The 27,774-nt window shown below is 35.7% G+C and overlaps 8 protein-coding genes across 24 annotated transcripts in view; 3 read left to right on the top strand and 5 right to left on the bottom strand.

Moving 5' to 3' along the window:
* The window catches only part of LOC128890979 (semaphorin-1A), a 218,453-nt gene extending 216,567 nt beyond the window's left edge, over positions 1 to 1,886 (bottom strand). The window contains exon 1 of the mRNA XM_054150069.1: positions 1,443 to 1,886. The gene's annotated coding sequence lies outside the window, so the exon portion shown is untranslated. The remainder of the gene's footprint in view (positions 1 to 1,442) is intronic.
* A 2,033-nt stretch (positions 1,887 to 3,919) lies between these two features.
* Positions 3,920 to 12,265, bottom strand: LOC128890977 (E3 ubiquitin-protein ligase Nedd-4). Of its 6 annotated transcripts, XM_054150062.1 has the most exons (17): positions 11,997 to 12,135; positions 11,591 to 11,843; positions 9,981 to 10,181; positions 9,415 to 9,575; positions 8,880 to 9,042; positions 8,657 to 8,781; positions 8,441 to 8,564; positions 7,342 to 7,491; positions 6,756 to 6,806; positions 6,395 to 6,671; positions 6,258 to 6,316; positions 6,099 to 6,164; positions 5,789 to 6,018; positions 5,589 to 5,710; positions 4,873 to 5,512; positions 4,574 to 4,716; positions 3,920 to 4,506 (listed from the first exon to the last, which is right to left on the bottom strand). In XM_054150062.1, the coding sequence occupies exons 2-16, from the start codon at positions 11,741 to 11,743 to the stop codon at positions 4,614 to 4,616; spliced, it is 2,625 nt and encodes an 874-aa protein (XP_054006037.1). In that variant the 5' UTR covers positions 11,744 to 11,843; positions 11,997 to 12,135; the 3' UTR covers positions 3,920 to 4,506; positions 4,574 to 4,613. The 6 variants fall into 6 exon arrangements, with proteins under 6 accessions (XP_054006037.1, XP_054006036.1, XP_054006038.1 ...); XM_054150061.1 differs by having other exon boundaries at positions 3,920 to 4,716; positions 12,135 to 12,265; XM_054150063.1 differs by having other exon boundaries at positions 3,920 to 4,716; positions 8,880 to 9,030; positions 11,997 to 12,136.
* Positions 12,192 to 14,582, top strand: LOC128890997 (endoplasmic reticulum-Golgi intermediate compartment protein 2). Of its 4 annotated transcripts, none has more exons than XM_054150103.1 (7): positions 12,192 to 12,334; positions 12,570 to 12,696; positions 12,895 to 13,063; positions 13,135 to 13,507; positions 13,582 to 13,832; positions 13,909 to 14,169; positions 14,239 to 14,582. In XM_054150103.1, exons 3-7 carry the CDS (start codon positions 12,961 to 12,963, stop codon positions 14,424 to 14,426), a joined length of 1,176 nt encoding a protein of 391 aa, XP_054006078.1. In that variant the 5' UTR covers positions 12,192 to 12,334; positions 12,570 to 12,696; positions 12,895 to 12,960; the 3' UTR covers positions 14,427 to 14,582. The 4 variants fall into 4 exon arrangements, with proteins under 4 accessions (XP_054006078.1, XP_054006080.1, XP_054006079.1 ...); XM_054150105.1 differs by having other exon boundaries at positions 12,818 to 13,063; XM_054150104.1 differs by having other exon boundaries at positions 12,570 to 12,824.
* A 72-nt stretch (positions 14,583 to 14,654) lies between these two features.
* LOC128891010 (heat shock factor-binding protein 1) lies at positions 14,655 to 15,674 on the top strand. The gene is made up of 3 exons (XM_054150133.1): positions 14,655 to 15,048; positions 15,142 to 15,208; positions 15,422 to 15,674. Exons 1-3 carry the CDS (start codon positions 14,950 to 14,952, stop codon positions 15,508 to 15,510), a joined length of 255 nt encoding a protein of 84 aa, XP_054006108.1. The 5' UTR covers positions 14,655 to 14,949; the 3' UTR covers positions 15,511 to 15,674.
* A 67-nt stretch (positions 15,675 to 15,741) lies between these two features.
* On the bottom strand, positions 15,742 to 17,683 carry LOC128891004 (CBY1-interacting BAR domain-containing protein 1-A). Of its 2 annotated transcripts, XM_054150124.1 has the most exons (8): positions 17,517 to 17,683; positions 17,332 to 17,433; positions 17,066 to 17,194; positions 16,820 to 17,000; positions 16,516 to 16,740; positions 16,392 to 16,424; positions 16,099 to 16,260; positions 15,742 to 16,042 (listed from the first exon to the last, which is right to left on the bottom strand). In XM_054150124.1, exons 1-8 carry the CDS (start codon positions 17,546 to 17,548, stop codon positions 15,908 to 15,910), a joined length of 999 nt encoding a protein of 332 aa, XP_054006099.1. In that variant the 5' UTR covers positions 17,549 to 17,683; the 3' UTR covers positions 15,742 to 15,907. The 2 variants fall into 2 exon arrangements, with proteins under 2 accessions (XP_054006099.1, XP_054006100.1); XM_054150125.1 differs by lacking the exon at positions 16,392 to 16,424.
* Positions 17,684 to 17,783: 100 nt separating this feature from the next.
* LOC128890998 (secretion-regulating guanine nucleotide exchange factor-like) lies at positions 17,784 to 19,809 on the bottom strand. 3 transcript variants are annotated; one of them, XM_054150110.1, is made up of 6 exons: positions 19,653 to 19,809; positions 19,165 to 19,405; positions 18,838 to 19,050; positions 18,517 to 18,741; positions 18,297 to 18,470; positions 17,784 to 18,019 (listed from the first exon to the last, which is right to left on the bottom strand). In XM_054150110.1, exons 1-6 carry the CDS (start codon positions 19,674 to 19,676, stop codon positions 17,853 to 17,855), a joined length of 1,044 nt encoding a protein of 347 aa, XP_054006085.1. In that variant the 5' UTR covers positions 19,677 to 19,809; the 3' UTR covers positions 17,784 to 17,852. The 3 variants fall into 3 exon arrangements, with proteins under 3 accessions (XP_054006085.1, XP_054006082.1, XP_054006084.1); XM_054150107.1 differs by having other exon boundaries at positions 18,838 to 19,405; XM_054150109.1 differs by having other exon boundaries at positions 18,297 to 18,449; positions 18,838 to 19,405.
* Positions 19,810 to 20,367: 558 nt separating this feature from the next.
* On the top strand, positions 20,368 to 27,467 carry LOC128890987 (cell division cycle protein 23 homolog). 2 transcript variants are annotated; one of them, XM_054150086.1, is made up of 7 exons: positions 20,368 to 21,292; positions 21,369 to 21,548; positions 21,625 to 21,789; positions 21,863 to 22,109; positions 22,186 to 22,450; positions 22,524 to 22,646; positions 27,337 to 27,467. In XM_054150086.1, exons 1-6 carry the CDS (start codon positions 20,530 to 20,532, stop codon positions 22,632 to 22,634), a joined length of 1,731 nt encoding a protein of 576 aa, XP_054006061.1. In that variant the 5' UTR covers positions 20,368 to 20,529; the 3' UTR covers positions 22,635 to 22,646; positions 27,337 to 27,467. The 2 variants fall into 2 exon arrangements, with proteins under 2 accessions (XP_054006061.1, XP_054006060.1); XM_054150085.1 differs by lacking the exon at positions 27,337 to 27,467 and having other exon boundaries at positions 22,524 to 22,779.
* Positions 22,753 to 26,948, bottom strand: LOC128890984 (protein starmaker-like). 5 transcript variants are annotated; one of them, XM_054150078.1, is made up of 3 exons: positions 26,039 to 26,948; positions 23,433 to 24,848; positions 22,753 to 23,321 (listed from the first exon to the last, which is right to left on the bottom strand). In XM_054150078.1, exons 1-3 carry the CDS (start codon positions 26,099 to 26,101, stop codon positions 22,887 to 22,889), a joined length of 1,914 nt encoding a protein of 637 aa, XP_054006053.1. In that variant the 5' UTR covers positions 26,102 to 26,948; the 3' UTR covers positions 22,753 to 22,886. The 5 variants fall into 5 exon arrangements, with proteins under 5 accessions (XP_054006053.1, XP_054006056.1, XP_054006054.1 ...); XM_054150081.1 differs by lacking the exon at positions 26,039 to 26,948 and adding an exon at positions 25,898 to 26,026; XM_054150079.1 differs by lacking the exon at positions 26,039 to 26,948 and adding an exon at positions 25,808 to 25,944.
* Positions 27,468 to 27,774: the final 307 nt, after the last annotated feature.

Here is a 27,774-nt window from a genome sequence, read left to right as displayed (position 1 = left end):
AAAAGGAACGAAAAGTTTACGCGTTCCCAATCGTACTTGTCCTCACGAATTATTAAAGAATGCACTGCCAAAACAATTCATTTGTTGTTACGTCTAAAAATGTCACTTGACACGTTACCGACTGTAGTCAATTAGTAGACTTTTTGACGCCAAAGCTTACCGACTGATAGCCTATTAATAGGCTTCTTGTCGATGCTTACCGACCGGCAGTCGATTAATCGTCTTTTTGCTTCGTTTATGAATCGGTTCTAATGGTAACCAATACTACGTTAAAATTGTTTTTTATTTTTCTTAAATATAAGTTTCGAATCGTATCAACTACTGATGGTTATTAACGAGTTAACGGCAGTCAAAGCTGTTATCAGATTTAATTAACCAATAATAACAAACAACAAATAATAGAGTGAACGCATTCACAAAGTTCTGTTTAACATTTCGATAGACACAAGAAAAGGCGTACTCGAGTGTTAAGATCAAAAACTCTTACGTACGAATTTTCTTTCGTGGTCAACGAATATTAAATATTACTTGCGAGCCTAACACCTACTACGTCTCTTGAAAATACCGTCAAGCACAAGATACGATCTTTTAATGAATTATTTAGCATTAAAAAATAATCTTAATGTCCACGTATATTGCAACGTGCCAGCAGGCCTGTAGGGGTCCAAAGTATACGGTTGATAACCCCAACGTTATTTCTTGTAAGGATGAAACGACAACAAGGGTATCGCGATCGGTTGAGGCGATTCGCAAAAGCTCGTGTTCGACGATTCGTCGACGCTATCTCGAGGTTTACGTGTTCCTCTGCGTGCGCACGCGAATATTTTATGCACGCGTACGTGTCCGAAAACTCGTCTCCGAACCGCCACCGAACGCGGAATTTAATTGCACCGTAAACGCGGCACGCGATCTCTAACCGAGGGAACCTAACCGAGTAGGAAGCGTCTCTACTGGAATTTTCGGAACACGAACCACTACAATAGGTCGAATGAACGAAAACTCGGTGGCACGATCATCCCTACGTTACCCTCGTGTCCCTCACAAAATCTCCGACGACTCCACCGGAAACGAGTCCTACGAAAATCTCGCCCGCTTGTATTTCACCCAAAAATTCGACTCCAAAATGCTAGCGTTCCGTTTAGCATAGAAACTGTACGCGTAACCGAACGGTACGTATAAACTCTGAACATTTGAATATTGGGGTAGCACTAGTCTAATATCGAAGTATTATTATTCGACTAATCCGAGGAAACAGCAGAGTAAAGGATGTATTCCTGCTGTGTCCTCGAATCTCTGACATCGGAATCGCGAGAGCGCACACGGTGGTCGTCGCAGAGAGGGTAATGAACCCTGCTGGTTTGTGTATCAGTTTGCGAATAAAAACCAATCCCCTCGGCGAGATATTCGCGAGGACGAGAGCAGATAACGTTCGTTGTACTCACCGCAATGCAGTGACCTCCGCGCCAGTATCATGCAGAGCTTCCCTCCTTCGTTGATGCGAGAGTCGTGAAACGGGGGTTGAACGAGGGCTGCTGTTCGTGACAGGAACCACCGCATAACCAACAGTCACGTTTTGTGTCGGCACATCGGTCCGCGGAACGGTCACTTTCTGCACGACACCACACGCGACTCGACGAAACAAACGCGACAGGACGCGGGTCCCTTGTCAAAGAAATGCGGGGGAGCCGTCAAGAAACGCGGAAAACAGAAAGTTTTTCGGGCTCGCAGGACCGTCGAATCGATGTGTGATGTTACACTTCCCAGCTGTCTTTTTTGATTCTGCGGATGTGCCCGCCACAGTCGCCATCTGACGACGGCTCCGCGAACCATGCCGTTCTCGATTCGCCGGGAATATTCGAACTGAGATTGGCGATATTCTTATCACGTAACATTTTTGTTCAATCAATGAAAAGTAAACGATTTTAATGTATTAGTGGCAAATACAGGGAAATATATCAACCTTGTTACGTGCCTAGCTAGTGCCTTCAAACGTGTAAGTTATAGACGATCAATTACATGGAAACTGGAAATTTTACGATTGAACATTTTGTATCTACTCGGCTAACTTATATGACTAGAAGTTTGTATCTTGTCTGAGCGAGATAATTTATCGTGGAAAATTGAAAAAGAAACGGAAAAAAATTAATATGCAGGGAGGCGCTAGGAACACATTAAGGCCTTTCTTAGGCCTAGGGCAGTATAGCATATGATTAAAATATGTGCACAGGTATGTAATAAAAACATCAGTTTACAGAACAGATTATAGTTTGTGATATAATTTATTTGGGTATATAGTCTCATTTTCCACAGCATTATATAAGAACATAATTTAAATTTGTAATTTTAAGTTCTTTAATCGTAGTATTAGTGTTTAACCATTACGACACGAAACTTTGTCGTGCTTCGTTAGTAGTGAATAATCATATCGCAAGGACTTAGCTTACAAGCATTTTATTATGTATTCCCTGTCGCAAGTGCGGTAAAAATGCATTCGTCCTTGTAATCGATATATTACAAGCTTTATATTCATAATATATATATACATAAAAATTAAATGGAGGTAAATCGTAGTTGAATTAAATCACGCATATTTTGCCAACCTATACGCATAAGTAGATAAATCGGTCGCATATGTAAGAGATTAAATAATCTTACGAAAAAGTTAAGTCACTTTTTTCCCGAGTTACAACAAATTTATCTTGCAAAGTTTCTTAAAGAGAACAATAAATATAATTCGTTGAAAGATGTATCGTTTCATCCAGTAAATGTGAATACTTGTAAATAAGAGCAAAAAATTCAATTAAGTAGATTGCTAGATGAAGTAAGTGACTAAGAGTCCCAACCAAAGATTCTTTTTACTGTCAAGAAGAAATACTATAAAGTTCAAATAACGTTACCTGTTCAAAAAATACAATACATCAGAATATATTGTTCATCCACGAGTATACATTTATAAATACATGATTCGAATGTTCATCATAGAAAAACGTGGAATACACAAAATTCAAAGTAACCAGAATTTAAGGCCACCAAATTTCTCTCATAATAATAATATTTATTATCTAACGGGACGTATCTGTTTACAATAAAATAAGCTGTACAAACAGGATGGAATGTTTCATTAGCTTTAAGTGCTAAACATTTTCTAGAACGTTTGTTACATTCTTGGAATAGCTGTTATCGTACAAAGTAGGCATTTACAAGGTTACGCTAATCGCAGCATTTTCGATCAATTAACTTCATGCATTGTATATCATTTTTGACAAAACAATTGAATATCTTCAATTTTTTGTATATATTGTCAAAATGTACAAATAGTTTAATTTACTGTTCAAGCAATTTCATTTCTACTGTTTTATCTTATTTAATTAATACTATATACAATGTGAGCCAAGCATAATGTGGTTTTTCACTACAAGTTTTTAGAAGAACATACAAGAAGAACTCTGTTCTACCTCCAAAGTTCTTAATTCGCTATGCGAATAGATCGTGCAACAATAATTTATCCTCTATTAAGTTTGTATATATTCTTAAATTAAATAATATGCAGTTTATAATAAATAAAAAAATCGATCAAAAATAAAATTGCATAGATATTTTACAGTGATCATAATTCTTCTTGTTATATCTTCTAATAGCATGATTGACTTTTTAAAATCGTCTTCCAGCTTCTGTCTGTACATTTTTTTCGATTGGCATAACCTATTTCCTAGTCTTTATTACTACTACATAAAACATTGCTATATATAAACAAAAAGAAAGGCGAAGTTCTACGTGATCTTCGTTTTAAACGTAAAAATGTACAGTTGAAATTTTAAATTAATAATATGCTGGTTTTTTTCCAAAAATTATATAGCATCATCGTATATGAGACAATTTTCCAAGTTATATTTTTAGAATTTCTTGATAATATTACTACTTGTTTTTGCTTGTTTCATAAAATAGCTCGAGTATAATTGAAATTCAATACGTTTTGAAAAACTATGACAAATATATAATGCAATTAATATCTTTTTTTTTAATGCTTTACTTTCATTTAAAATTGTATCTCTTAAATCTGTGAACTTATACTGTTCATAAATTCCTTCCGTAACAAGGCATTTTTCGCGCTATCAACAAAGTAGGATATTAATTAATACGGTATTACTTTATCTTAAAATTATTTACAATTACAATCAAATTAATTTTTTTTTTTATCGTGACAACGAAAATTTTTCCCCAAAAACCTCTTCAAAGCGTAATAGTCAAAACATGAAATTACAAATAGAAAGTGAACAAGTTAATAAATTGTAATTCGTCAACTGCTTCGAAACAGCATTTGAGATTACTTGCAAACATTTTGTTAAATATAGCTTATAATTTTAAAAGTGCACTATGCATAAGATTTTTTTGAATTATTGATAACAGTTAAGTAGTGTTTAAAGATACTTTTCATTGATTTGTCTCAATGATGTAACTAGCAGTCGAAAGACACCTAAGTCTTCGGAGTGCAGAAAAATGTTAATCCTGTTAAATAGTTAATCATATTAGACAGTATACATAGTTGTGTATCTATGTGTATGTATATATGTACATTATATTACAGATATCATCATGAAAAGGGGTATTTCGTGCTAATCCACTCCAGCAAAACCTTGTGAACCTTCAATTGCTTTTATCAATTTTTCCCTGAGTTGTTGATAACTTTCATAAGGAGGAAGGTCGATACGATTAAAACTGGAAAAGGGGAACGTTAACCATCAAATATGATTATATATTTTTTTCTATTGTTTGGTTGTCACAATATTTTTGAAAAAAAAGAATAAGAATGAACGGGCAGTACTTTGTCAAAATTAAATTCAAACGCATGCAAGTTTGAGATTATTTACTTACCAAGTATGAGCTCTCGGATAATTGTCTGGTGTGCCCCATTTTTCGATTGTAAACAGCTGTGGTCCATTGCTACCGTAAAGTTCCTTAAAACCATTCATCGGTACCCGCGATGTCCCAGTAACGAATTGTAAAAGCCTAGAGCGCATTTCATTGCTAAACGAAAGTACCACTCGCCAAAACCATTGGACGACAAGATGATTGGCATGATAATCTCCTTTGTATAACGTATTCTGTTTCCAGTCCTTCACGTCAATATGTTGAATACCACACATCAGCAATTCTAATTCGTGTTCGTCAAATATCTTCACTAATGTCGGTGGTATAAGAGCGTTAAATCCTTCCAAAAATGCATTCATTTGTTCTTGAACTCTTGATACAAACCGCCACTGTATAACTAAACCTATGTACTCGTCTTTGTTCACATCTGTTAATGGTATGTTAGCACCATCAGGCTTAAGCTCTCTTTGGGAGGTATGTCCAAAACTTTCTTCGTCTACACAGAATGTGAGTTCTAATTCGCTAGGATCATTTTCTTTAATCCACAATAACGAATTGTAATACTCTGAATCAACGCTTTCCATATCCTTTAAATCGATAGATTTACCTAACATCATCTTATAGAATGGTCGAATAAAAAACGCTGCAAAAAATAATTTATTTATATCTGTACCATATCAAATATTTTTTACTTGAAACATAATAAATATAATATTTACCATCTAATAACTTTCCGTGGTAAACAGCCATGCCCGCTATACGCCCAATAAATTTAAAGTAATTTAGATGTTCTTCGTTGCATACTCCCGAGAAAGGATTGATTTGTAGAGTATAATTGTCCCTATAAGTAATTTAATTGTGATTACTATTTGTATTGTATATTACAGTGTGCAAATAGTTTAGTATGCGATGCGCTTACGTGGCAGAATACTCGAACAATCCATAATAAGGATTGAACATTTCTTTCGACAGAAGGAAAAACCATTCTCGGGCAAGACCTCCATAATCCAAACCGACTTCTCCTTCAAATTCAACCCATAATTTGGTTTTTAATATTTCCACTCTATTAACAGAACTAATTATACGATACGAATCTTCGAGAATATTATTTCGGCCAACTTTTATTTCGAATTTATTAGGAACATTGTTCTGAAAAAAGAACAGGATAATTACTACATGTAAATGTAATAGTAAAGTTTTACAAGGTTAATCTCTTATTAGATACTTACAGGCTTTCTCAGTTGAGATTTGAGATATTCATATTTACGCTTATAATCTCGCGAATATGGTACAGCCTGTAAGAAAGACATGATAATGTTGTATATATTATAATTTATTTTAATTAAAGCTACATGTTCAGAATTACAAACTATTAATAACACACTTACCGGGCCAGCAATTTGTGGATTGGACATGCGTGGATCTTCCCACTGAGTTGTTCTTGTATCTATCAGAAAAAGAAGTATCGTAAGATCGAACCTACAATTCGTAAAATTCGCGTAATTTCAAGTAAATGTAAACGTACTATGATCGATGAAAAATGTTCTGCCATCTGTATGAAGCCGTTCTTCCCAACCTTCAGGAAGTGGTCCAAGTTGGTCTAAATTATTTCTTGGTGTAGTTGAAGGAGCAATGTTATTAGGTATCGAACTTGGACGTCCCGTTCGGGGATCGATCCATGTTGTTGTCCTTTCGTTATGATCAATAAAAAAGACTCTACCATTCGGTGCCATTTGCATACCCCATCCAGGTGGCAATCCTTCGTCGCTTGGCAGGGGAAGGGTGGGTTTGTGGGCTTCAATCTAAGTATCGAAATAATAGTAGTAGTTGCAATAAATTCTCTTACAGTTTACACCAGCATGAATTGCACTGAAAACAGTATTCACCTGTTCTGAGGATCGTCTAGATCCGGCGGGACTATCTACGTTATCATCGGTCTGTAAATATTATATGAATATATATTTACAGGAAAATGTAAATCCAAGCAAAATAAATACAAATTTGTAAAACAAACAAATGCTGATCTAATATTATTAGATTATTCTGCAAATAAGTCAAATTATATTATAGATCTCTTCAACACTTGTTACTAACGTCATGCCACATACTAATTGTTAGAATTAATTTAAGAAACAGAATGCCGAGCAAAAATGCATGCAAAATAACGTTTTTAATAAAAAAGTAAGACAAGGTAAGTATACAGTACAGAAACGTATTGTTAAAGCTATAAAATGTTGTATTCAAAAATTAATCAAACTTCTTAATCATATTTTCATTTATAAACGTATGGTGAAATTTCGTAGTTAATAATTTGTAAAATAGATTAATTGAAAAAATTATTATAAAAAAGCAGTGTTTCATATGGTAAATGCGCTTTCTTTATAAATTTTTTATTTTGAGTGATGAGACAAAAAATTATAAACAAAAGCATTGTATAAAACTGAAAGTGATCGTGTCTATATGTACGAGTACCTGGTCTTCGCATTCACTAAGGTAGCCATGTTGATCAACAGAACGTCCGGAGTCTGAAGAAGTATCCCCAATACCCCCTCCCCTATGATTCTCAATCTCATTATCTCTTGCTTCCGAATCTTCATCTTCCTTGCGGAGTACTTCACCATCCTTACACACACATGCACAAAAATTGCTACATACTGCATGCCAATTATTCTTTTAGTAACAGATTTATCATGTCATGTTTGGGTCATTCATATTCATCATATTTATTATTATATAAAACATACACATCTGATTGAATGAATTAATTAATCGTTAGTTCTTGCAGATTTTGTTATGATGTTCTAACACGTTATTATAAACACGTGTTGAAGCATAAGCCTATGATTATACAAACTATAACGCGCCTGTAAAAATTAAGCTAACATAAGAGTATTTGAGGTGATTAATGATAAGTTTAATATACACTTCTTGCATTACTTTATAATGTTGAACATATAGCACAGTAAGCAGTAACAAACATATTTACATAATTGTAGAGCGGGTTCCAATTTTAGGTTATATGAAAACATTTTTTTCGTACTTTAATATTATCCGAAATTATATCGAACTTTATGTTATATAAATAATAGCTTGCAAAGATTGAAATAACGAATATGTAAGCCCTATGTTTTGTGCGTGTGTGTGTGACTATTTACACACATAAGTTTACACAGACTATGAACATCACAATAAAATGTAGGTGATATTTTTTCATGATATGGAGATTTGAAAGCAAAGAGTGCTAGCTACTCAACACTGTAATCTACGCGTTCGACTGAATTAAGAATGGTAAATTAGCAACATATACCACATATAATAATATTTAGAATGTTTATGTAAACAGAATTGATATTACGCTAAATATAAAAATTTTATTCCGCTAATAAAATATGTGCCAACTATGTAAAAATTAATATAAACAAATAAGTAAAATACGCTACATTTTTTAATCATTTTACTATGAAAGTTAATGCCAAAGAATGTTTACTGTAAACAAATTCATTTATAGTTCTATTTTACTTGGGGCCTTACAATACCAATCATAATTATACATAAAAATGGTCAACATTACCTGATTAATCGAACTTCTGTGTCTGTTTTCGTTATCTGCGCTTATATGAAAACGTCGCTGAAATTCAGTTGCAGCAGTACTGAAATTTCGGTCAACTTCAACATTTCCACTGGGTGAAGTATTACTGTAAATACATTTCGAAAACGACCAAACTAAGATTCGTGATTCGTCTATTTAGAGATTGTTGAAATAAAAACAATTATATCTACTACATACGATTCCGATGGTCGTTCCCATTGGGTGAATCGTGCTATATGATTAACGTAATACGTTCGCCCATTTGCATCTTGTCTTTCTTCCCATCCTGGTGGTAAAGGTGGTAACGGCGAGTCAAACATAACCTACAAACAGTTTTCCATAAAATATTAGTTTATACACGAATAAACACAGACAACCTCAAAAATTATTAACATTACTATAAATATAATGTACACGTAACTGTCTGCATGGGATGGTTGACATGTACTGGTTGTACCATTTCCCATCCTCCTGTGTCAACTGCAGCATCCCTATAGTCAGTCTCTACGGTCACCGTATCCGAAATGTATGCGTGGTATACTTCCAAAGTACCTTTTACTCTCGAACGCTGACTGGAATGATTACTAGCCATATCCTCATAAGTTATTCATTTTGCATTTGCAAATGAAAAGTACGAAAGAAACATTTTAATGAACCAAATGTTAAAATTGGTGATATGCAACCAATAAATATGGATGGATGAAAAAATTGTTCGAAAATTGTGCATAATAGTGTGCATGAAATAAACAAAATGAAAATTAATAAATAAAAATAACGATACAATTTTAATTGTGACTTGCATTTAAATGTTCATATACTATAAAGTAAAATATGTAATTGTTCCATTGAACCTATAGGATATGGACAAACAATATTAAAGATAAAGCTAAACTGATTAAAATTGCAAAATATATCAAAATACACAGCTTGAAGCATATATTAAAGAAAATACTTACCTACGTGGTCGAAGTAAGTAGCGTCTAGCAGGGATTGTTTGACCCTCTTGTTCTATAGGTAGATTGATTAATGTTAATTCCACCATTCCAAGAAAATCATCTCTTGTCAATCTGTTCTCGTCAAAAACTTGTAGCACCAATTTGTGATCAACAGGCTTAACCTTAAGAATACCACAGTTATTTAACAAGTATCACATTTAAAATAATAAATAAATAAAAAAATGTGGTGATTATTTAGAATAGGTCTGACATCAGAGACTTTAATGGCCTTGTAATATGTTTGTGGTGGACATGTCCCTGAAAGTCTTAAAGCAAAAATATTTCTTGCTTACTTTTAGTTTTCAAGATACATTACTATACAATCATCACAATACAATCTATCAAAAAGCAACCCCAATGTTCACATGAGTCACAATCTTGTATCTGTTAAAGTATGATTCACATTATACTAAGAGTAAGTGATAAGTATCTTTGTATTTCAATACACTTACTATTATATCCCCTCAACATATTTCAAGGTTAGCAGTACCACAAATAATTATTATAAATGTTAATAATAAACTTACTCTAAATATAAATTCCTCCTCCCAGACAGGATTCAAAGTCTTTTTTTTAGTTTTTGTAAGTGCAGAATCCACTGTCTGATCACCATTTACAGTATTTAAATCAACACGTACATAAGGATCGCTTGCACCAAAAATGTCTTTCTTAGCTAATTGGTGCCCAGCGATCACCTTTAATCTCAGCTTACTGGTAGTCTCATCTCTCTAAAGACACCACAAAAAATTAGAACCTAAATTACTAACATTTTATATATACAATTGAATGTAATAATTGTTTGATAATTTAGCTTTGTTATAAAATAATGTATGTAAACACAAATTTCCAGAACACTTAAAATGAGATAGGGCACTTTTTACAAATTATTAATTAGACAAGTGCTTTATTTAGTTTTAAATATTTACAAAATGATGTTTTATTCGTTTGATGCCCTTCATGTGATAAACCCTATTTTAACTATTTTATTACGATATATTTCGTTTGAAAGTAAACTGTTAAAAACATTACACGAATCATTTTGTATGTATATGTATAATACAAATATAAAAGAATTGATATTGGGAAGTATAATTTACGTTTCAGGGTAAATAAACACTATAAGGGCAGTTACTGTTTTGATTCTCGTTTATATCATAAAGTTTTTCGTTGGCGCAGCGGTATTATCATTCGTAAAATCAACAACTTTCCGTAAGTAACACCCTTTCTGGAGTCTATCAATCAAAAATCCAACCTGTACTTGTCAAACTGTCAAAATAGTTACGTACGGATTCTCCGTCAACTCCGGGCGGCGGATTGTATCCGTAAACATGTTCCTCTGCCATTAACCTTACGTGTAATTTATTTGTTTCAAATCGTCGACTTCTGCTTCTTACAATTTAACGAGGCTTACAGTTTCTTATGTGCCATCAAGAAACCTATTTTGTCTTAACCCCTCTCCGCCGCTAGTGCACGAACGAAACGGATATGACATACCGCGTTTAAAGATGGCCAGCTTCCTTTTAAATATTCAAACATCACGAAAATTCAGCCTTTATATTCGGTCTCTATTCGAATCACAAAATTCGTCCCGTTTTTTATAAAACTACCGTACACTTTACGAAACACGTTCTGGCTAATCACGAAAATTCTATCAATGACGAAGAAACACAAACTTCCAAAAAGGTGTGCCTACAAAACGATCCTATATACCGCTGAAATGACGACTTCTAATGCGCCTGCGAACATTTCTCCGAATTTTCCTAAATAGATTGCTTTCGTTACTATATGCAGTAAGTTGAGAGGTGTTATAAAAATGATGAGAATCATATTCTCGATATAAACAACGTTTTCAAACGTTGACAATTATACTTCAACGGCCAAAGAGCGTAAAAAGTGACGCATGGTTTGAAATGCATTTTTCTAAACAGTTTCTCGATTATCTTTTTGTATTGTCTTAATATCAAAAGGATTTCATTGCGAGAATGATAAGAAGATTGTAACAATGCATATGATAATCTTGAGTCATCTTCTCATTCGTTTTTATACATAGATATATCATGGTATTTTAAGGATGAACTACTTTTAAAGTAATATTTACAGGTTTTATGTGTGCAAGGTAGTACAATTATTTACATACCACAGGTTCTGCTAACGATACACGGCCAGGTCTTCTATGAGTTGGCAATACATGAGATAGGGTACGCTGTTGATTACTCCAACTATAGGATCGTTGTCTTTGTGGAGATGACTCGACCCCAGCATATATTGGGTAGGTCAATGTTCCTGGCATCTTCAGTTCTTAATTTACCAATACTTTGTGCATTGATCACTGCAATCTGTCTTTAGTAGTCACAGGTATCAAAACACTCCATATACACTCATGTATGATTCTAACAAAGATTAAAATCTATCAATTTCTGCTACTCTTCATTACATAAGAATTTATTTATAGACCATAATAGCATATTTAACAAATTAACAAATTTGTAATGTAAGATACAATATTATTGGAACAATTTAATACATATACCAATATATACTACCAAAATTATGAATGAATTATCAAAGCAGCACAAAAGTAGAATATCCATACTCTTTATCAGTGACCAATATTTTCTAACAAAACTTGTTTACACATAACACACAATCAATTGATCACTTATATATTATTTGAACTTAACTGGTTTATATTTATATCTTCAACAGAAAAAGTATAAGTGTTCAACCGTTTATAACTGTAAAATCACTAATTCTCGAAGTGAATGTTAAATATAAAACTCACTTGAGATAAGGAGAATGCTTTAAATCATTGACGCGATAACACGCACTTACGACGATGGAATTAACTAGTACATTGAAAGTTTGATAAACATACATACAGGTAATTGTTCCGCGAACTACAAACAGATCAAATAAAACGTTTCGAACGTGATTAAAATTTCAAATCGCAAAATTACGATTACAATTAAAAGTCTACTAACTACGCTTGTTAATATTCCAAATATTTGTCTGATCTTTTATATCACGTTATGATTACGTATTTGATATTATTTTCATTGTAATGCAGCATTTGCTTGATAATTCCAATTAATACGACGTTTGCATTCTTTTTATAGATACAGTGGCGCTCTAGATAAACTCAAAAACCAACCTACCGACGATTTCCGAAGAATTCGGATTCAAAATCGTCGCGTCGCGAGGAAAAATGATTAAAATTTGTACTGAACTTCCGCGTATTGACAGGTGAATACGTGTTATCTTCAGTTACGTTATATATTCGTATTCGAAATAAAAACGATTTTTTTACGTATTTAACACAATAAAGTATTTGTTAATATGTATATACCGTTATTGTTTAACATAGAATTAAGGTGAGAGTATTGACAGATGAGTTTACAATAAACACCTGTATCCTTGGATTTGTTTTTATACATGATATAGGTTAACAGGTGACAAATAAATGTTATACTCTTGTTGGATGTGAGTCTTTATATGTAAATTACAACCATGTTAAGGAGAAGGAATGTTAATATTAAAACAGTCAAAGAATTAGATGCATTTCCTAAGGTTCCTGAGCCATATGTTGACAAAACTGTGGTTGGAGGAACATGTAAGTTTTATGTTATACAATTCAATATTTTGTCCACATCTAAGTATAAGATTTTATACTTTGACTTGCAGTCTCCATATTTACAATATGCACCATTGCATATTTAATAATAGCTGAAACAAGTTACTACCTTGATAGCAGATTAGAATTCAAATTTGAACCAGACACAGATATGGATGCAAAACTAAAAATAAATATCGATATGACTGTTGCAATGCCATGTAGTCGCATAGGTGCAGATGTTCTGGATTCTACAAATCAAAATATGATAGGTCATCAAACACTAGAAGAAGAAGACACTTGGTGGGAATTAACACAAGAACAGAGATCTCACTTTGAAGCTTTAAAACACATGAATTCGTATTTAAGAGAAGAATATCATGCCATTCATGAGCTGCTATGGAAATCTAATCAAATCCCTTTGTATAGTGAAATGCCAAAGAGGTGAAAAAGTGACAGTATTTATATGTTTATTGTTATTATAATAAAAATTCACTTATGCATTTATTTATTGTTAGAACTCATCAGCCTAATTATGTGCCAAATGCATGTCGCATTTATGGTAGTTTAAATGTTAACAAAGTTGCTGGAAATTTTCACATAACAGCTGGAAAATCATTATCCATTCCCAGAGGACACATACATATTTCAGCTTTCATGACTGGTAGAGATTACAACTTCACTCATAGAATAAACAAGTTTTCATTTGGAGGACCCAGTCCAGGTATCGTTCATCCTTTAGAAGGAGATGAAAAAATTGCAGATAATAGTGAGTTGACATGACATGATATAAAACGCAAGTGTGAATATTTTAGTAACTATATTTACAGAGAATTTTCTTTTAGATATGATTTTATATCAGTACTTTGTAGAAGTTGTGCCTACTGACATACAAACTCTATCAAGTACTTCCAAAACATACCAGTATAGTGTAAAAGATCACGAAAGACCTATTGATCATCAAAAAGGATCTCATGGAATTCCAGGAATTTTTTTCAAATACGACATGAGTGCGCTTAAAATAAAAGTTACTCAAGAACGTGATACAGTATGTCAATTTTTAGTAAAATTGTGTGCCACTGTTGGAGGCATTTTTGTTACAAGTGGCAAGTATCGATTGATTTAAACTGTGATATAATTTATCGAAAATATTCTCAGTATATTGAATTTTACAGGATTGGTAAAAAATATCGTACAGAGCTTTTGGTACATTGCATACTGCAAGTTTCTAACACCTAAAGATGGCAAAAGCGAAAAAAAATATATGATTTCAGTTCCACAGAATTATCGAGTACCTGGAACAATAAATCTACTGGATGTTTCAGCACCAGAAACTGTAGATATTATGTTCAAACCTCTATGAAAATAACATTATAATCTAATTTTCTAATGATTTTCAAGTGTATTATAAAATACTATTAAATTCATCAATTTTGTAAGAAGAAACGGCCTTGTGTATCATTTGTAAACATCTTGTACATACTAATCAAATAATAATAATTTTATATTCATCTGTTAATTGAATTATTTTTAAATTTAAATAACACCATCTATCAACGGCATCCAGAAACTTGCTGAGAAGAAGGTGAAGGGGTTGTTATTTCACAGCCTGTATTCCCCTCAAACGGCAAGGATTAATGGATACTTGTGTAAGAGAAAGTGGAAATGTCGAGTGATAGTTCTCGCAGAGTTGTCTTAGAAAAGTTTGATCGAAAGATGACTATTAGATATAATTTACGTTTGTTAAATCGATGCGTTTATGGTCTGCGTTCTTTGTAACAAAAACGTTGGTCGATTGGAAATCGTCGCATGCGCTTGACCGAAGTATTCGTCGGAACGGTGTTCATTTGATCCTTGAACGAGTTTGAATAAACAAATTTTTAGGAATGGCAGATATTAAACCAGAACACAAAGGCGAGGATACCGATAATTATGGAATGGGTAATAGTGCCGATCCAAAGAACATGCAAGAATTGACGCAATACGTAAGTCGAACTTATTGTTATGACATTTCATTCGGTGACTCGATGTTTGTAATCGACTATTCGTGTTTACGTTTCTATTCTTCTTTTTTTAAGGTACAAACATTGTTGCAAAACATGCAGGACAAGTTTCAAACAATGTCGGATCAAATTCTCGGAAGAAATATCCTTTTCTCTTAAATTAATTTCATTTCCTTGGATAACCTCAAAAATACCAATCATATTTACGTTTTATTTTCTATATAAATATCATCTATCGTAAAATGTTAATTATATTTATGTATGAGAAAAATTGAGTTTATTTAGGGAAATTAGGTATTAAGTGTATTATTTCAGTAAACAGAGTATAGATCATTGTTTCCTTAATAATAAACAATAGATGAAATGGGAAACAGAATAGATGATCTTGAAAAAAATATAGCAGATTTAATGACACAAGCTGGAGTGGAAGGAGGGGACAAATAATTGCGTTTATTGTAAAATCAACTTTGACATTCGAATAAGGATATCTGCAACATCAAGAAATATCATGGAATAACAACAATATTTGTAGGATATTGAAATGCATTTTTTGATTACCAAAAAAAGAAAATAAACTAACAATTTTTGCAATAACACCATAAACACAACTCGTTTTTTATTTTTTTTTCTTATATAAAAATATAAGATACAATATACTGCCAAATATCGAATATTAAATTAAATATAATTAATAGTCATAGGCATCGTTAGAGACTTTTGATATGCGGGAATCGGTGGCACTGCTTTAAATACAAATCGCGTTGAAGCTTTCCGTCCAAAGTTGGTTTTTCGTTTAATCTAGAACCATATTAAATATTTAAATGACATAAATTATTTGAAATTACATAGATTTATGCCTGGTTCTCACAGGTTTTTCTTTTATAGATTCAGATTCTGTTTCTTCAGAGCTGTCTCCATATTCTTCAATTTGTACAGACTCAGAAGAGTTTGTTTTTAAGCTGGACTTTGTAGAATCCTGCAAATACGTCCACTTAATCGTTACGCGTTGACCTTAAAGAATATTTAACTTACTATGGAATCAGCACTATGATTGCCTAATTTTTGTGGAGTCATAGGAGAAGATGTAAAACGACTGGCTAAATTCGTGAGAGAATATGCCTGTCTGAACGAAGTTCGTCCAACGGTGGGCAATCTAGCAACGGAATCTGGTACTCGCATCATTTCGCGAAATTCCTAAATTCAACGATTAATTATATTAATCCAAATAATGAGAACACAATCGAATTATTAAAATTATTCAAAAAATTTTTATACTATATACTCGTTTTAATAAATTAAATATAACTAATCAGATAAGAATTTACCCCGTTCATGTTTCCTCTCGTCACTTGAAAGTCCTACGAGAAGAATGTTAAATAATCCTAATTTTAAATCGCTTAATCTACAACAATAAATAGAATAATCTACAAATGAAGTTACGCGTCTCACCTCGAGATCTTTAGCTTCGTCGACTTCAGCGATATCTTGGTAAGCTTTCGTTAGCAATTCGAGAGTCTTTGAGTGAAAACTTAATTGGATAACAACAAAATCTAAAAGTACAGTCTTCAGATCGTGCAATTTCCGCTTCTCGAACGAGTCGATTTGTTCCTCTAAGCCTTTTACGACTCTTGAAACTTCAACAGAAGCTTTCATTAGCTCGGATTCAGCTTGCGACTGTGTTAATTTTTAAGAACGTACGATAGGAGTAAAATGCGATCAATAAAATAGCATTTATATTTCTAATCAAGGATACGATCATCTGTTTATTTCTAGGATTTCGTTCCCTAAGCCTGTCCAGCTGCCTCTTCCTCGTCAACTCTTTGTCGCGAGCTGTAAACGTGTTTTTAACATCGTCTTTGGCATGTTTGCAAAGCGCCGAGTACTGGGACAGAGGAGCGATTATTTTCGCATCGAATCTCTGCACTTCGGCATCTCTAAAAAATTTGAATTTTCATTGTTCCAAAAGTCGCGTAACCCTTTAAGAAGTCGAAGCGTGTACCTGTAATCGCCTATTACCGATAAGGTCGCGGAGAAATTCGTCAAACCGGTAGTGAGCGATCTATTTACGGTCTCCGATTGAGCGTAATTTTGTATTGCTTTTGCGATTTCATCTCCTTTGTCGCGTAATCTGTAAATAGTAAAATTAATACATTAAAACAGCCGAATATATTATTCGTATCATACGACATTGTGACACTATATACATATATAAAAAAAATAATCAATATACAGGCGCGCGTGTTTCGGCGGTTGTTATGCACAAACCTTGCCGCTTTTCTTGTATACGCTGCAAACGTCGTGCACAATTCTGCAAAATGTTTCTCCACGTTAGATATTCGATCCTGTACAAATTTCGCTTCGTGCTCCCTGAAGAACGAAAATAACGTACACGATACGTTGAACCTCGATCCTCGGTGCGGTAATTCATATAAAAAATCGGGCATGCTTACCAAACACTGCTCTGAGATCGCGAACGTAACATTTCGCTACATATAGTTTCGCAAATTTTTGTTTAACAAGCGATTTTCTTATGATATTAGCACGCCTTTAACGTTACGTTTGCAACTCCCCACTGACAGTTTACTGTTGGCAGGTGGTGCACTGTGACCACAGGTGAGGTCGATTTTCGTCTATACCCTGTTCAGGCTAACTGCCTTCGTACATTTTCAAGCATATTTCAACGAAACTGTCATTTCTTTAGGATATTTTTCAACAGATAGGATTCATAAAATATTTTATTTACGTATATACAATTCTGTCAAACGTTTATAATACTTATAAATTAGTCAAGATTTTTTAATCACAGCAAGCGAGTGACCAGCACCACTTCCAACACGAATCGCCGAAAAGTTGGACGGAAATGAAAGCTGTTCCGGAAGTTTCACGTCCCTCGTATGCCCGTTCCCGCAGTTTCCATGCTCGTTCCAACCCCAGCAGAAAATTCTTCCATCCTCTGTGACATTATGGAACCTAATGTATTAGGTTGTCCCAAAAGTTTCTTTCGCTTTATTAATAAGTAATACATTCACAATATTTTATGTTTTATGTTACATTACTGAATTATGCACGATTCATTTTGTTCCATTACTATTACAACATGAATATCTATGAAATTAGATTGTCTATTTATATAAACACGGCAACATAAAATAATTGAGTGCAACTCGCGAAAGAAACTTTCGGGACAACCTAATATCTTATTTTCATATTATCTTTATAATTTCAAGTACCAGTTAAAACGACGTTGTGTTCCGAGCCGACCGAAACTTGTCGAATCCTTGGGAGGCCCTCGACCCGCACGATTTTCCATGACGATGGTCTCTCGAATCCCGCACAACCTAGCTGACCGTACGTGTTTCGGCCCCATGAAAAGATCTGACAATCTGCAAACAGGATAATCATCTCTGAAGAGACTGACTTGCCCAGTTAGTACTCGAATAATTGAAATACCATTTAAAGCAATCATATGCGACCAGCCGCTGTGCGTTTCGACAGATGGATTAAAGCGCACATTCGGTAGTTTGATCGGAAACGACGTCCTTGGAAGTGTTTCGGTATCCAGACTCAGTTGACCGTGTTTATTGTCACCGAAAGCAAAAAGAGTCCCGTTTTCTGTTATTGCGATCGTATGGTGTTGACCGCAGACAACGTCTTGTATATTCGTCAGTGTTGGAACTGTTTACAAAGCATCGCGAATTATTCTTCAATCGGTAAACAGGGAACAGGGAGGTGGGAAAATTTTGAAAGGTTTTTTTCTTCGGAGATATTTACTTTCCGTGAAGGCGTACGCAGCAGTGAACAGTTCTGTCTTCTCCGAGGGGCTTAAACCTAATTGCCCTTTGTTGCCTGATCCCGCTACTAAAACCTTACGGTCCTCTGTTACTAAAGCAGTGTGCCGTAAACCAATGGAGACCCGTTTAATTTTTCGACCGATTGCTAACTCAAAGGGCTCGTGTGTCCATCGAATTGTCTTGGGGCATTTTCCTAATTGTCCAAAGTTATTGGCACCCCATAGAAATAAGGTGCCGTTTATTGTTAACGCTGCTGAGCAATCCCAACCACATGCTACATCCACGACAATATTGTCATTTAGTTTACCCTCTATCTTGCGAAACAAAAGCGTGCTTTCATTTATAGGAAAACCGGCCTGTCCTTTATTATTCCAGCCGCAAGAATATACATGACCATGATTGTCCAAAATTAACGTATGCCCAGCACCTCCGACTATTTTCTTGATACTTTCTGGTTGCAATGAACACCGTGACAAATCAGTTTCGCGAGCCAGAACGCATTCCTCCGATTGTATATCTTGTCCTAGTTGACCATGCGAATTAGCACCCTACAAAATAATATAAAACACTTATGTTGAAAGCATGTAACGTTTCAAACATTCCCGCCTAACTATACTGCTTCCGTTTAAATTTTGCTTTATCGATCATGCTAGGCGACGTTCGCCAACAAGTGTGCAATCTAATCATACTTCGTAATTCATGACACATTTTGTTGATCGGAATTACCGCGCTTACGTACGCAACAGAAATAATTACACGTGCAACGTGCATGGAGAGAACAATAGATTACATTACCCATGAAATCAAACAATAGCTCATTGTTGCTTGTTTCTTTGCACATTGTACATCCTTTTATTTAGATTCTAATGCGAAAGGAATATCGCGAATAAATGTTGATAGCATACAGAAGTAAAGACTAAAACGATCAAATTATGAACCTAACTCTGAAATAATTCAGTAGTAATAGTAGAGTACTCTAATATAAGTGGCGCCATCGATGGGAAAACGCTCAAGTTTGTAGTGAAAATAGTTCCAACTATTTCTATAAAGTGGCGCCAGCGATACCTTTTAATCAATTATTCCCAAAAATGCATAATTAATACAATTCTTTGCTTTACAACACTACAATATATTCTTTTAATATGATTCTAATATATTGTTAATGTATTTATCTATAATTTAGCTATAAATATAGAACTTTAGTTAGTGGCGCCATGTAGCAGCAATAGTGAGAACTATTTTCTATGCAAACTTGGCCGTTTTCCCACCGATAGCGCCACTAGTATTAAAATCTGTATTATCATTGTACTAAATAAAATATTTTTAAAAATAATATATTTGGGATAACCAGGCATGATTCTTCTTGTTCTAATATTTGTAGTGATTATAGATCACAAATTATTGTTAATAATACTAAGAACTTGGGCGTTCCAAAATTAGTTCGTTCTTTTGACCGCGGGATGGCAATAACACAATTTCTTGGTCCATGAAACGCCATCAATCCAAGTATGTGTGATTGCACATTGTAGATGGCGGCAAAAAATGTTTTCATGTGTGTATTTAATCCATAAAATGATGCAACTACTTTTTTGAAATGCGTTGGATTAGTATTTAATTAAATGTAGCAAGTTCTACAATTAAACGAAACGTTGATGTAATTTATTTGCACGATATGGAGGAATCTATGAAGTTTGACATTAAAGAGGTTAAGACTGACCTTTTGCGCGCGATAAACGAATGTTCTCAGCGTGGATTATTGCATACCACAAAGTGGTTAGCAGAATTAAGTTATTCTTTGAGAGATGTTAAACTATATAATCACGATATTACCGCCGATATACAATTGCCGGAGGTTAGCGACGAAGAAGATACGTACATTTTGGCGAAATCCTATTTCGACTCGAAAGAGTACGATAGGGCAGCTTATTTTACGGAGGGCTGTAAAACTCCGAAAGTTAGGTTTCTACACTTGTATTCTCGGTATTTGTCTGGAGAGACAAAGAAGATATATGACACGACGGTAGTACCTCCAGACCCTTTAAAAAACAATAGTCTGAAATTATTGTGTTCCGATTTGAGGAAAGACCATTTGGCTGATAAGCTTGATGGTTTTGGTTTATATTTGTTTGGGGTCACCTTGAAGAAGTTACAACTTGGTCATGAAGCTATGGATGTATTGGTTGAAGCAACTCACAAGCAACCTATGCATTGGGGATCTTGGTTAGAATTAGCTTCTTTGGTAACAGATAAAGAAAAATTGGAAAACCTATGCTTGCCGAATCATTGGATGAAGCACTTCTTTGTAGCTCACATGTATTTGGAGTTACAGTTAATCGACGAAGGTTTAGCTTTGTATTGTGACTTACAATCAATGGGCTTCGAAAAAAATGGTTATGTACGTGCTCAAACTGCAATTGCAGTACACTATAGGAGGGGCAAGTTAAATTACTTAGTATTATAAATAGTATTCTTATCTCTCATGTATATTAATCCATGATCTTCTTGTTTCAGATGTTGACAATGCTATAGAGACATTTAAAAGAATAATTAAAGAAGATCCCTATTGTTTGGATAACATGGATACGTATTCTAATTTGCTTTACGTAAAAGAAATGAGAGTTGAACTAGCAAACTTGGCTCACAGAGCAACAGAAATAGATAAATATAGATTAGAAACATGTTGTATAGTAGGTGAGTTTGTTACACTTCTAACTGTAGAAATTAATGGCCCATTATTTTTCTATCCGGTAGAATTAATATTCTCTAGGAAATTACTACAGTTTAAGAGGAGATCATCAAAAGGCAGTGATGTATTTTCACAGGGCACTGAAAATGAATCCACAGTATCTTTCAGCCTGGACGTTACTTGGTCATGAATTTATGGAGATGAAAAACACCAATGGTGCTATTCATAGTTATCGACAAGCTATTGGTACGCGTCGCATATATGCATATAATTAAATACGAGTATTCGCATACCTGAAAATTTTTTTTTTTATATATAGAAGTGAATAGGCGAGATTATAGAGCATGGTATGGTTTGGGTCAAACGTATGAAATTTTGAAAATGCCATTCTATGCGATTTATTATTATAAACAGGCTCAGCTTTTGAGACCACACGACAGTAGAATGGTTCTAGCTTTAGGAGAAGCATATGAAAAACAAGACAAAATACAAGACGCTCTCAAATGTTATTACAAAGCATGTAGCGTCGGTGACATCGAAGGGATGGCATTGTTAAAATTAGCTACGTACGTGTTCAAGTTCTGTAACGCTTAAGACGTATTGCCTATTCTCGGAAATAAGTTTCAGTTTGTTTTCTTACAGGTTATATGAAAAATTGGGCGAGCACGACAGCGCGGCTGCAGCTTATACCGATTTCGTGATGGATGAGTTTAGAAACGCGGATAGGACCGATTTAAGTCACGCGTACAAGTACCTAACGCAGTATCATTTAAAACGAGATCAGCTGGATCAAGCGAATCATTACGCGCAAAAGTGTTTGCAATTTGATGAAACGAAAGAAGAAGCTAAAGCGCTGCTACGAACTATCGCCCAAAAGAGAGTGAAAGTAGAGGAAACGTCGATGGTGGTAAGTGAAGAACATTTGCGGTATCTACAAAGTAGAAGAAATTAGCAAATACTGTATTCAACGTTCATTACAGGTTGAGGATATGAATGAAACAGATCCTATCATCGATAGAGGAGAAAGAACAGATGCTACCCCGGGGAATCAGTTATCGCCGATGAATCTATCATTTATGCCTACGCCATAAGATACTATAATGGTAAGAATACACGTCAGTTGTTAAAACTGTCACTTTGTATGTTGTATATATTTCTAATAAATAAATTTGAAATCATAATTGATATCGTCATATGTGAAATGGAAAGAGGTTAGGAAAGGAAGCGTATCGAATTATTGATTTTTCAACACCGGCTCTTTATTTATTGCACATTCTATGCGATTTATTCGCTAGTTTATGGTCACGCATATATATGTATTTTTTTCGTCTTCGTCGATATCGTCACCGGTAATAATTATTTCTCAAAATATTTTTTAAAATGTTCGAGGAATTGACGTTCTCAGGAAGGTCCATGAATTCAGGATAGTCGTAATAGAGGTGTCTCATAGGCGAAGGAGCTCGCGGTACCATTATCGCGGTTATCCCCGCTGCGAACTGCTTGGGATCGTAGGTAGAGGATATTAAGGGTGGATTCTGAGGCACTTGTGGAAAACCTGGCGGAGGCCTGCATGTCTTAAAAGCATTGTCCGTGATCGCGGGCCATCGTCCTGTCGCAGTGTCCGTATCCGGAGTCGCGGATACACGTTCATCGAAACCAAGATCCGTCGAAGAGGAGGACGTACTGCAAGATGAAATCCGTTTACGAGAGATCCTTGTAAATCCGTCGACCGAATCTTCGTTGTCTGCTATATAGTTTAACTCCTGCTCCATCTTGTCCTGAACAGAAAAATAAAACATTGGTATGATACATATTCTCCGAACGAGGATCTCTCAGAGATCGACAGATGCCTAGATCATTTGTATTACATAGTCCTCAAACCAACCCACCTGTAAAAGATTGGACAGTGATCTACGGACGGCATATTTGCAGCAAAAATGTTTGTCAGTCAGTTTGGCGTCTACTGGAATCATTTCGACATCCTCGTCCGAAAAAGCGCTGTCCGTTTGCGTGGCCGTTTCCTTGTAACGAGTATCCTTTCGTTTCGATTCTTGACTTTTAACCGGCGTCTTCGAGGATCGCGTCTTATATTTACTCGGGGTATCATGTCGCGAGCCACGTTTCTCTTCGCGCGTTTTCGTCTCGGCTCTGCGATCGTGTTGCCTCTCGGTTCTATCTTCGTCGTGCGTCACTTTCCTCCTTTTATGGTGAACGACAACGTCGCTGGACGTTTTCTTCGACCGTTCTCTATCGTTGTCTTGCTGCTCCTTTCTCGACCGGGTTATTAAGAAGTTACTTTGTTTAATCCTTTCGCGTTTGTGAATGGTGGAAGTCTTACCGCGATCGCGGGAAATTTCATCGTCGGAGGAAGTGCACTGCTTCTGGAAGATCATCGCGATTTCCTCGTCCACGGAGGAACTGCTGCTGTGGTCTTCGGGGTATAATCTCGAAGGCTGATTTCCAAGGGCGCTGGCTTGGAAGTTCGCAGTCTTTGACGCGATATACGATTTCTCGTAAGTCTGTTCTTCCATCGATATGTCCATCGGTTCCTCCAAGTACGACACGGATCTATCGATGTTATCGTAGTCCAAGGACATGTTCATCATCGTGCTGGTCGCATTGCTCCAGTGTTCCAAGGAGGAATCCGAATCCTCCTCAGCGGTGACCATCTCGTCGGAGTCCTCGTCGCTTTTATACTCTGGCTTCTTCGAACTCTCTTTGCAGCATGGTACCACCTTGGTTTCCGGATGAGAACTACGTTTGGAACTCTTTCGAAGTTGCTCGGAGGAATAGTCTTCCGACTTCTCGACGTCCTTCGTGTTTCTTTCATCTAGTTCTTCGGTGATATTTTTCTCTGACTTCTTTGCGTCTTTTTCTTCTCGCGACCTCGTGTTTCTTTCTTCATGGTCCTTCGTGCTTCTTTCCTCACGTCTCTTCGTGCTACTTTCTTCGCGTTCCTTCGTGCTTCTTTCCTCCCTTTTCTTCAACTTCTCGTCTTCTTGCGATTCAACTTTCTTGTTGTCCGAGGTCGATAGTCCTGGTTCTCTGCTTTTCTCGGATTCCACGGATCCGGAACTTGTCCCAAATATGCAGAAACGCAAAAGATGGAGCGGAAACATGATGTACTTAATTCCGCTTCCTATGATTCCACTGCTTATCGTTTCAATAACCTCGGCCGACGGCATAGTCACGATTTGCTTCTCTGTTCTTGAGTCTCTTTTTATAGATTCTCGAGCAAAAGGGGTGTAGCGCTTGCTTCCGATCACGGATTTCACCGATCCACGTTCGTTCGACGCTGAAGCTTCCTGTCGAACACACAGAAATATATATTTTATTATTTATCAGCTAGGAATATTAAAAATGTCTGTAAAATTGAGTCCCTACATTTTATTCTACAGTAGAAAGTAGTCACTACACTTGTGTATAGCGATAATCGAAGCGAGTAAATATCAATAACATTTCTTCGAGATTTTTATTGTAAAATGAGTAGCCTATTTTCCGAGTTGAAAACATGTCTGCGCGTGTTCACAATTTTATCGAAATGCGTACATCAGCTCTCGTGTTATGGTGGACGGACAGACGAATAAACAGAACTTCTAAAAACACATTTTTCACCTCTGACATAATTAAATATTAGTAGAGAGACTTGTACGTGTACTCTACACCTACTCTGTATTACGTTTCGATTCTTAGTTTTGAGTCACCTGTAGGAAAGTTACAAATATGGGAATGTAATTATCATTTTTGCTTTTCTGACAATTACACGAAACAAACAATCGAAACGTGTCGCAAGTGTTTCGAGACTGTCACACGAGAAGAAACAGCAAATAATATTCAGAGAACGAAATTACAAAAATACCTACTCTTGTCGAGTGATTTATGTATAACGATTTTGTTTCCGTTTGTATCCCTTGAGCGATGTTGTAACGGTGACTATGCATGTAAGCGCGATGTGCTCAACCGACGCAAGCAGCATGCAAAAATTCTCGGAGACGATCGAAGCTGTTGCAGATGATACACCGGCGTGCTCGGGCGCGAAACTATACGTTATTCATTATTAAAGCGTATATACGTGTAACAAATCGGCTGCCTGATGAAATACAATGGGCGAATTTCGTTCGATCGTTGCCGCGACGATAAACTTGTCAAAAGTAAGAACGTTTCTTCGCGTACCAAAAGAATTTATTATCGTTACGTAAATATTATTAAAAGGCAGATAATTCAAAACATAAGAAGCGTTGATTTATCTATCGGATGACGTTACCGTGCACCAGATGTTGCTACCGTTCACTGCCATCGAACGATAAATACATAATTGCCGGAGTTTCCTTTGATTCACTTGTTTGGTAATTACCTATTGCATGATCGAATGCAATCGTCTACTTTATTGTGAAACAGACGTCTTTCGACTCGGGTATACGATCTTTCAAATTCGTGCGAATCATTCGCACTGCCAGTTCATGCTTCTTCTTTGATAAAAGATGAAAGTACTTACGTTATCGACTTCGGGGCACTGACGTCTGTTCCTTCTGTTCGTGCTTTTATTTTCTTTCGGCATGATTGCTGACACTTTACTCTTGTTATCGCCGCGTCACTACCGAGAGGAAAACGATCGATTCGAATTTCTGTTCCCGACACTGGTGCACGGTACACCTGAGGAATCGCAAATGAACTGGAACATTTGCGTTATTTGTAAGGGGCTCGAACACCCGGTATCCCGTTTTCTGATTGGTCGATCGCCATGGAAGGGGGCAGCGGAAATATAATGTCGAGGCTCAAAGGATCCAGGGGTGATTATCCCTTCTGACGAGTCTTGACCGTAATGTTTTGTACTTCTTCGCTTTCAGGTCAATTCGCTTCCCTCGATACCTTGTCCGTTTATTATTAGACAGGTTGATTAGACCGAGGTCGATTCGGCTTTTAAAACAACGACTCACTCTAGGTAAATTTGCAGAATTTTTCTTGTATTCTTTATCCAATGTCAAACGATGTTGCGCGCTTTTCACGTGACTATAAAGTTATGCCCATGTCTGTTCACTTATCGCCAGGAAGATTTTATGCTTCGCGCGATGATGTTACAATTGTCATTTGAGTTCAATGGTAATAACAAAAGACAGCGTACAAATCTACGCTACTATATCAGAAATACACGTCTCTTTTTCAACATACATGTTATTCGCTGCGAATAATTTCTATCGTTAACGTAAACTCGGATAACTGTGCTCAAGACAAAGGGATACCGTGTACCTACTATTTAGGTCTGTTCAGTGTCCTTTAATACCGTGCCCCTCGCATTTCAAAAGCCTTTACGACTGAGTATGGAGAATAACGAGCTTGTTTTGAACTACACCAGAGAAATCCTTTAACAGGAGGGTCCAATTCTTTCAACAATGAAAGTATCTCAGAAGCGACTGGCTTCTCGGAAACAAGTTTAAGTAAACATTATCTACAACGATGTTTATACCTTGTATCGGTTCCTCGTATACTATGGGTTTCGATACGCCACGGTCAGGTAACCCAAGGTGCCCTCGAAATGTTTTCCAATGTACAGAAACTAGATTAGATACTCGTCGGTGAAACACACGTTTTAATTTGTAATTAGCGGTAGTTAATTAGGAAAGGATCGCTCGAAGAGTCGTCGTATGTTTATTTATGTTTGTAGGTTTCTTTAAATCGCGTATCATCTTATTAAAATACTTATCACGTTTTACAATTGCATAGCGTGAACATCGTGCATCTGTAACATTGTATATAATTGTTTTAGATTAATGTTTTATCTGGTGTTTTTCACAGACACAGCAACATTTCCCTCGTCTACTCCGGTGTGCACACGTTGGAAACGTGAAGGTAGAGCCTTAACGATTACGGAACACTGTTACGGGATACGAACTCACGCAAGCCTGCAAACACGCGAGAATGCACGCACGCATGTAAGTAGTTACGCACGCAAGAATCGACAGCCGTGCACACCTGTACACTTGGTGCACGCATGCAACGCGTGCTCATTTGCTGCATTAAGGTAAAATTTCCATTGGGATTGTTAAAAAAGATCGATTTTTAAGTTAAACTTTCTGAAAGCACGCATTTTTGAAAATATGTCCCGTGAATTTTATATCGATGCGCGCAAAATTACCGAAGTTATCATTCTTGGAATGATACTTTCTCAGAATTGTCGTCACGAATTCCTTAAATTGTTTGATATTATTTTACGAATTATCGTACCGAGGATAC

Source organism: Hylaeus anthracinus, unplaced genomic scaffold (genome assembly GCF_026225885.1).
Source record: "Hylaeus anthracinus isolate JK02 unplaced genomic scaffold, UHH_iyHylAnth1.0_haploid 12001, whole genome shotgun sequence".
Taxonomy (NCBI): Eukaryota; Metazoa; Arthropoda; class Insecta; order Hymenoptera; family Colletidae; genus Hylaeus; species Hylaeus anthracinus.
This window is presented reverse-complemented; position numbering and strand designations above follow the sequence as displayed.